General features: G+C 34.4%; 2 protein-coding genes across 2 annotated transcripts; both read right to left on the reverse strand.

The window, feature by feature from the left end:
- Nucleotides 1-504: 504 nt before the first annotated feature.
- LOC120008395 (MDIS1-interacting receptor like kinase 2-like) lies at nucleotides 505-2,796 on the reverse strand. Its single transcript, XM_038858698.1, has 2 exons — nucleotides 897-2,796; nucleotides 505-820 (listed from the first exon to the last, which is right to left on the reverse strand). The coding sequence occupies exons 1-2, from the start codon at nucleotides 2,374-2,376 to the stop codon at nucleotides 522-524; spliced, it is 1,779 nt and encodes a 592-aa protein (XP_038714626.1). The 5' UTR covers nucleotides 2,377-2,796; the 3' UTR covers nucleotides 505-521.
- On the reverse strand, nucleotides 2,432-3,738 carry LOC120008697 (probable leucine-rich repeat receptor-like protein kinase At1g35710). Its single transcript, XM_038859080.1, has 2 exons — nucleotides 2,557-3,738; nucleotides 2,432-2,437 (listed from the first exon to the last, which is right to left on the reverse strand). The coding sequence occupies exons 1-2, from the start codon at nucleotides 3,736-3,738 to the stop codon at nucleotides 2,432-2,434; spliced, it is 1,188 nt and encodes a 395-aa protein (XP_038715008.1).
- Nucleotides 3,739-8,702: the final 4,964 nt, after the last annotated feature.

Consider the following 8,702-nt stretch of genomic DNA (forward strand, 5'->3'; position numbering starts at 1 on the left):
TTCTTCTTTCTTTCCATCAGCAGCTTCACACACAAACCAACACTAAACATCACTACCAACAATAGTCAATCCATTTCAACGGGCAATAGTAAATCTAAAGTTTCCACAAATCTTTAAATATGGATTAAACCCCTAATCCATATGAGTTGGAGTCATAGTTTTTCTAAACAGAGTTTAGTTTTACCAATCCATACTCCGGCCTCCAGGGTCCTCAGAAAACTAAGTCATCTATTGGATAGAATCTCAGACAGTAACATGTGTGGTGTCTAATCCATCCACCTTGTCAAGACACTATTAATGAACTGCTAGGCATTTAGATGTCATTAAATAATGAAAGTAACTTCTAAGAATATATAGCAACCTATGGCTTTTTCTCATAGAAGAAAGAAAAATCATTAACAGTAAAGAAAGTAGCTGAGTTTTAATCATTTTCCAACAACTTTAATAGCAACACATGACTTAGAAAATACTAAATAGGAGTAAGACAAACCTTTCACAAGCCATGATGACCTTCCAAATATTCAGTCGGATAGTAACTTGGAAACGAGTTGCATGGTCGGCCTACATTGTGGATTCACATCTAAGCATGAAATGGCCACCTCCATGATGCGGTTCAATTTATCAAGAACATTTTGCGGTGGAGGTGAAAGGCGTTCATCTAACAAATCATTAAGTTTAACTTGTAGAGTATCATATGAAGATGAAGATGATGCACTTGGCATGATATCGCCTGGATGACTTCCTTTGAGAACTTCTAATGCCAACATTCCAAAGCTATATACGTCACATTTTTCGGTCACTTTCATCGTATAAGCAAGCTCTGTAGATTAAAACAAAATGTTGAATATGATTTTATACAATTAAATTTTTTATATAACAAAAGGGTGTGAATTTACCTGGTGCAATGTATCCATGTGTTCCAGCTAGTTTTGACCAATTAGATGAATCCTTGTTGAGAAGCTTAGCGGTACCAAAGTCGGAAACACGAGCTTCGTATTCCAAGTCTAACAAAATATTTTTGCTCGATATGTCTCGATGAATGATTGGCGATGATAAATCATGGTGCATGTAAGACAAGGCGTGAGAGACACCTTTGATGACATTCACCCTCCTACACCAATCCAATTCTTTTGCTTGCTCATCGTTGCTTAGAATTTTAGCTAGGCTACCTCTCTGAAGATAATCATAGACTAAGAATGTATATTTTGAATGTATGCAAAAGCCATGGAGTTTCACAATATTACGATGCTTTATCTCTGTCAAGGCCTTGACCTCATTGAAAAACTCTTTTTGATCTGATGAATTGCTACTGTCAAGTAAATAGTGGAATCTCTTGACAGCTACAATATCACCTGATGGAAGGTCGGCTTTATAGACAGTTCCATGACCCCCTTCCCCAATACAATACATGACATCAAAATTGTTGGTTGCTTCCATGATGTCTTCAAATTTCACTGTCCTATCAAACATAGATATTGTAACTGATTGCTTGTCATTCTCATCGTCGCCCTTCCTTCGTCTTTGGAGTCTACGAAACACAAGAATTATTAGAAATGACATAACAAGTGCTCCTAAGAGAGGAAACACAACTACAAACACAATCTTATTGCTCTTTGTTGGACCATGTCTATCTTCCTTGTGTGGCCATTGACATGCTTGCAATCCACTCACGTTGCCACACAAGTTTTTGTTTCCTTGGAATGCTTCCGCCGGAGCACCTTGAAATACTTTGCTATTTGGAATAGGACCCGAAAGATTATTGAAGGAGAAATTTAAGGTCACCAGGTCTTGCAACTTGGTGAATTGTGCTGGTATTTCTCCGATAAGCAAGTTATGACTCAAATCTAGTTGAGAAAGGTGAACTAAGTCACCAATTGGAATTGGAATTCTTTGGCTGAATTTGTTGTAGCTTAAATTCAAGTAATGGAGATTCAACAAAGCTCCAATGCCATCTGGCATAAAGTTCAATATGTTCGCTGATAAGTCGAGAACTTCGAGATCAGTAAGTGATTCGACCTCAGGAGGAATACCACCAGAAAAATGATTGCCGTTCAACCTCAACTCCAGCAAATTAGTCAACCTTCCCAACTCCCTCGGGATCCTCCCAACCAAATGATTCATAGAAAAGTCAAGACGATATAGCTGAGTCCAATTTCCAATCTCTGGAGGTATCTTACCATTCACGTTATTCCCGGAAATCCATAGAGTAGTTAATTGTGTACATTGACCCCACTTAGTTGAGATATCTCCGAAAAATCGATTGTGGCTGATATCAATAAAGGTCAAGTTTGGATAGACTCCAAAGTCTGCATCTATATTTCCTTCTAGCTGGTTGTCATTAAGACGGACTCTAATCAAGCTTGTGCAGTTTTTCATGTCTTTGGGTAATGGGCCTACCAAATGGTTATTGCTTACGCCAAACCGGAGTAATCTACCACTACAAACATTTTCGGGTAAGTGACCAGTGAGCAGGTTTTCATACAAAAGAAGAATTGTCAATTTCGTCAGGTTTTCTATTCCCCGAGGAATGGATCCAGAGAGTTGATTTTGGGCTACACTCAAAATTTCCAAGTTCGCCAGTTTTCCTATTTCTACAGGAATGGATCCAGAGAATTGATTTTGGCCTACATTGAAAGTTTCCAAGTTGCTTATATTCCCCAATGAAGTTGGAAGAGAACCATTTAACTCATTAAAACTTAAATCCAATTGAAGAAGGGTGTTTAGTTTTCCCAATTCTTCAGGAATAGACCCAGAAAATAAATTTTGCTTGAGCTGCAAAACCTCTAACCTGCTCAAATTTCCAAGGAAAGCTGGAAGTGAACCACTAAGTTGATTACTACTCAACTCCAAGTGAACAAGAGACATCAATTTTCCAATCTCTCTAGGTATGCTGCCAGATAGATTGTTATTATATAGGTAAAGATAAGTGATACTTGTTAGACCATCAAATGATGTCGGAATTTGACCACTGAGTTGATTATTGCTCAGATCTAGATGAGAAACATAGCACATATTTCCTATTTCCTGAGGAATGGAACCGTTTAGCTGATTTTTTTGCAATTGAAAGAAGACAAGCTTGGAGAGCTGACCAAGTCCTGGTGGGATGGAACCGGATAGCGAATTATTGAAGAGATTCAAGTTAGTCAAGTTACTCATATTAGCCAAAGAAGTTGGAATGGCTCTACCTAGAAAGTTATTGTGCAGGTGAAGCTCAATGAGGGACTTTAGCTCATTACCTATTTCTTGAGGAATTGAGCCATTTAGTTTATTATCATTGAGCGCAAGAGCCTCAAGATGAGTAAGCTGGACAAGTGTAGGTGGGATTTGCCCTGAAAACTGATTCCACGACAAATGTAGGTGAATAAGGTTGGAGAGATGATTGAGTTGAGGAGGGATGGAACCATGGAGTGCATTCATGCTAAGATCAAAAGATGAGAGATTGGAAAAAGATGAGAATGAAAAGTTATAGAGTGTACCAAATATGCCACAACTTGTAAGGTTAATCATAGTTATACTTCCAGCAGTGTTGCAAGAGACACCGAACCAAGTACAATGACTCACTTTGGATGAATTGAGAATGGACCATGAAGACAAGAGAGGCTGAGTATGATTTTGAAAACTGGCTTTCCATCTAAGAAGAGCTTGTGCTTCCTCTGTAGAATCAGAAGCAACAATTAGAAACAAAGTAGTCAAAAGGAAAATGGAGGGGGAAACAAGTAAGAGGGCAATACACTTCATTGTGTATGTTTTTTTTGAGTAACTCAAGTATATGATATTGTTAGTTCATTGTGTTCTCATATAAATAGAATGTGTTAGGAATTTCCTTGCGGAAATTCCCCTGCCACTTGCACCCTGGATAGCAAAAACAGTAAGCTTTTGAAAGTCTTGGTAAAGTCATTAGTGCTAAAAACCAAAGTCAACGTAACGTTATTGCGTATGTTTTTCTGAGTAACTTAAGTCTTAATTTTGTGATATTCCTACTTCATTGTGTTCACATATAAATATGATGAGTTAACACTAAAGATAATAGATTTGGGAAAGTCCGCCCCCTAACTTAAGCCCGGAAAAAGTGGGCTAGAATTATTCCACAAATTTCATCAAATCTACACCATTGAATGGTGGGGTGTGGTGTTGTCAAATCTAATGCAATCATGCATTGAATGGTGGAGATTTGGTGGAATTGACTGAACTAATTCTAGCCCCCCTATCCCCTTAATCCCTATCTTGATTGAAGATTCCACGACTCAGAATTCCAAGAGAACACATCTGCGGGAGTGTAGATTGTGTTTTTTACTATAAACAAAAAAAGGGTTACTTTTTTTGTTTTAAAACAAGGGTTGACGGGTAGGATTAGAACCCATGCCTTAATTGATGGATAATCATTTACATGCAATGTGATTGTCTTTCTACCAATAGCTCACTTTAAAAAAAAAAAAAAATACTTGATATTGTTATATTTTTAATTGAGGTTTATGTGGTTTGGGGTGTAATCAGTGAAAAAAGGTACATAAAGTGCTTGTGTAAAATTGTCTAATCATTGAACGAATTTTATCCAACCAATTAATCTAGGGGTTATGCTATTAACACTCCCTCTTTTTACTTTTTACACCCCTAATGAAAAGACATCATAGGAGGGGTAGCTTTTTATTTTTTTATTCTTTCTTAGGCATGGATCCCACATGCTTTAGTCAATTTTTTATTCATTTATTTTAAAATCATGGGACCCACCAACCTTAGTAAACTTTTTATTCATTTATTTTAATATCATAGGACCCATCAATTTTACATTTAAAAGAAATATTTATTTGAAATAAATTAAATTGTTAATAAACTACAAAACATACTATTAAATTAAATTAATAAAAATTATAAATTAATATTTATACTTATAAATAAAGTATTCTTATAATAAATTAATAATTGCTATAATAAATTAGTAATTATTATAATGAATTAATTATCCATTCTGAATAAATATTAAAGTAAATTAACAACTATTATAAATAATAATTTAATATTTATTCATTTATTGTTGTAATAACGTATATATATGAAATAAATTATTTTTATTCATCAAGAATAATTAATACAATCAAAATAAATTATTTTTACTCGATATTATTATTTTACTTTTACTCAATAGCTTTTTCACTATGATGAGTTTGAAAATGAAGTTACAAGAGACTCATTTCACTCTCAATGCAACGCGAAAAGGTAAGAGCATCCACAATGGATGCCCTTGATACACACTTGATATTGTCTCAAAATTTGTACACTCAATGTCTTTTGGAGTGTGTAGTTCATAGACACTCACAGTGGTACAAGCTTCACCATTTCTTGAGAATAACCAACATTCACTTTCCCTCCATATCTCCTATAATAAAAATAAAAAAACCATTGAGCACAAACTACCAACCTCCACTTTCCCTCTATCTTTCCTATAATAATAATGAAATTATGTTATATTAATTCATAAATTCTTATATGAACAAAATACTTCAAATTATTAAATAAATAACAAATTGCATGCATAAACAGTCTCATTCATAAAACAGTATCTTTCATAAAACAGTATCTTTGATAAAACATTATCTTTCATAAAACAGTATCATTCATAAAAGAGTATCTTTCATAAAACAGTATCATTCATAAAACAATATCATTCATAAACAATGTCTTTCATAAAACAGTGTCTTTCATAAACAGTATCATTCATAAAACAGTATCTTTCATAAAACAGTATCTTTAATAAAACATTATATTTCATAAAACAGTATCATTCATAAAAGAGTATCTTTCATAAAACAGTATCATTCATAAACAGTGTCTTTCGTAAAACAATATCTTTCATAAACAGTATCTTTCATAAAACAGTATCTTTAATAAAACATTATCTTTCATAAAACAGTATCATTCATAAAAGAGAATCTTTCATAAAACAGTATCTTTCATAAAATAGTATCATTCATAAAACAGTATCATTCATAAACAGTGTCTTTCATAAAACAGTATCGTTGTTCGTTTGCAAACTGAAAGAGCGTGATACGAAGGCGATGCTCTGTATTGATCTAGGGTATTCACATAAATTTGTCTTGTCAAACTTTAGTCTCTTTCTAAAATGGTTGTGATTTCACGTATTGGTATCTCTTAAAGTTTGCTTGTCACAAGAATTATAAAATCGTCAAGCCTAGAGAAGTATATTTGACCTTAAATATGACACGTTTTGATGATTATATGACTATCCTACCGATAACATATGTATCCTACCAATATAGGATACATAAGTATTCTATTGGTAGGATACAGTAATTAGACAAAATATTTATTTTTAAATTTGTTCAAAAAAATAATATTAAAAAATATTCATTTAAGATATATATTGAAGTTCATAGTTTTCCAAAGAAAAAAAAATGTTGTCGTCAAATATCTTTGTTTGCATGTGTTTAACGTATTATATTTATATCCAAATCAAATATTCAAATAACAAATTTAAATGATGTATTTTTCATTAAAAATGAAATTTACATGGTGGTGACATGAATCGACTATTGAAAATATATATATATTTCTTAACCCAAGTGGAGGTTACAAAAGGGATGGGGCAAATTCCAAGGCAGAGGGGCACAGAGAGAGAGGAGATACATCAAAACAACAATAGTGTGAACAAAAGTGAAAAATGATTCTGCAATCGAGGCTTTATGATTGAAGAGGAGAGAGAGTCTATATCTGTGAGTCTTTTAATTAAATCAACAATTCCAACATTTTTTCTGACACAAAGGTGAAAAGACTGCTAGTTAGTACTAGCAATGGGGGTGTAAGAAGTAATTTTGGGGGGTGAGAATAGCAACGCCGTTAATATGGTGGTATTAAGATGCGGCTGCAATAATTACCATAGACATTAAAATTTAATATTAGTTAATTAACGAAGATAGATGCAGGGAAGTCATCAAGACTATTCAAGATGTATAATTCTTAGGGATCACCCCCTAATGGGTCTAGCTACGGTTCTCATCCATCATCATCTAGAACATCTATAGAATTCCACACCCCTTTGACAATGTATACACAAAAACAAAATTATAATTAGAATCTTGTTAAATTTAAAATACAAATTCTAATATAATTTTTTAGACTCGATCCAAAGCACCTTTACGTCATTTATTCAATGTCTTAAGTAAGGATAATCCAATAATTCCTTTTGAATACTAAGTTTCAAAAGCTTTCATTTTTTTGGAGAACAACCTCCAGCTTAACTAATAATGCATTCCCATGCTTAAACATTAGATTTAGGGTTCAATCCTCCTTCCCATCCAATGTATCCAAAAAAAAAAAAAACTTTCGTTTTTTCATTCATTTCATTAGGAGAAAAGGATTTACTGGGTTTTATGTGAATTTTAAAAAAGATTAAATTTGTGTTTCAAATTTTAATTGTTTGATTTTGTATATTCATTAGAAAGTAGTAGTATAAAAATAAATAATTATTTTTAAATTTTACATATTCATTAAAATGCTTAAAAATAGACTTCATATATGTTTTCCGAGTAACTTAAGTCCGTGATATTTTTTTTTTTTTTTTTTTTTGAAAGAGGATCATGGACCCAGATGTATTAGATAGAAACCAATACAAACCACTATCAGTGGTCACTTTCTCTACCCATAGGCAGACGAAACACTAAAAAAGAAAGACTACAATCAGAGTAGGAAGAATTAAAGCAAGGCAAAAACTAGAGCCTTGGACGCGACCCAGCTACCAAAAAAAGAAGACTAAACTACTAATAACAGTCCAAGGAGTCCCCAAACCTGGAACTACAGCCCCTAAACACCACTTCTGTCGTCAGAAGAACCTTCCCTTGCCACAATTACCTCCACCTCGGAAGGGACTTCCTCAATCCAAGAAAGAAAAGAGTTGGCCACAATGCCTTTTTGTGCAAGAATATGAGCCGCCTCATTAAGGTCTCTTTTAACATGAGAAACCTTCCACTGAAAAAAGAAACCCAGCAACCTAATTATATCCAAAACAATCACACCCCAATCCGATAAATTGTCAAACGGAGTACGGGGATGAAGAGCATCTATAATTGTTAAAGCATCTCCTTCTAATTGAATTGCCTGAAACCCAAGATCCTTAGCAAATTGTAAAGCAAGAAGGGCTGAAAGCGCCTCGGCCATTAACGGACTAAGAGCTATTGGTCTCACATCAGAGCAAGCTGCCAAAGGAAAACCCTGATCATCCCGAATAATACAGCCAAATCCGGACCGATTAAGATCAGAACACACAGCTGCATCAAAGTTGATTTTCACCACACCCGCTTGGGGAGGACACCAAGATAATAGAGAAGGAACATCCGGAAACATAACCCCTCCCCTCTCCTCTTGTAGGCCATGTAACATAGACTGAAGTGACTCAGAGGCCAGAGTAAAAACTTCATTGGAAGAGGGCAGAGTGCCCCCATACACTCGAGTATTTCGTCGGTGCCAAATCATTCTTAACATCACTGCAAAAGCGGCCAAGCTAGAACTGTCAAGACGGCAAGAGAAGAGAGTCCATGCCTCTTTAAAAGATGAAACCAACAAAGGTAATTTCTGGATTCGGTTAGTACTGTGACAAATAACCTCCGAAGCATAAGGACACAAGAATAATGCATGCATTAGAGATTCAAGGGAACTTTTACAAAGCATACAAGAGGCATCTAAAAGCAATT

Source organism: Tripterygium wilfordii, chromosome 11 (assembly GCF_013401445.1).
Source record: "Tripterygium wilfordii isolate XIE 37 chromosome 11, ASM1340144v1, whole genome shotgun sequence".
NCBI classification, from domain to species: domain Eukaryota; kingdom Viridiplantae; phylum Streptophyta; class Magnoliopsida; order Celastrales; family Celastraceae; genus Tripterygium; species Tripterygium wilfordii.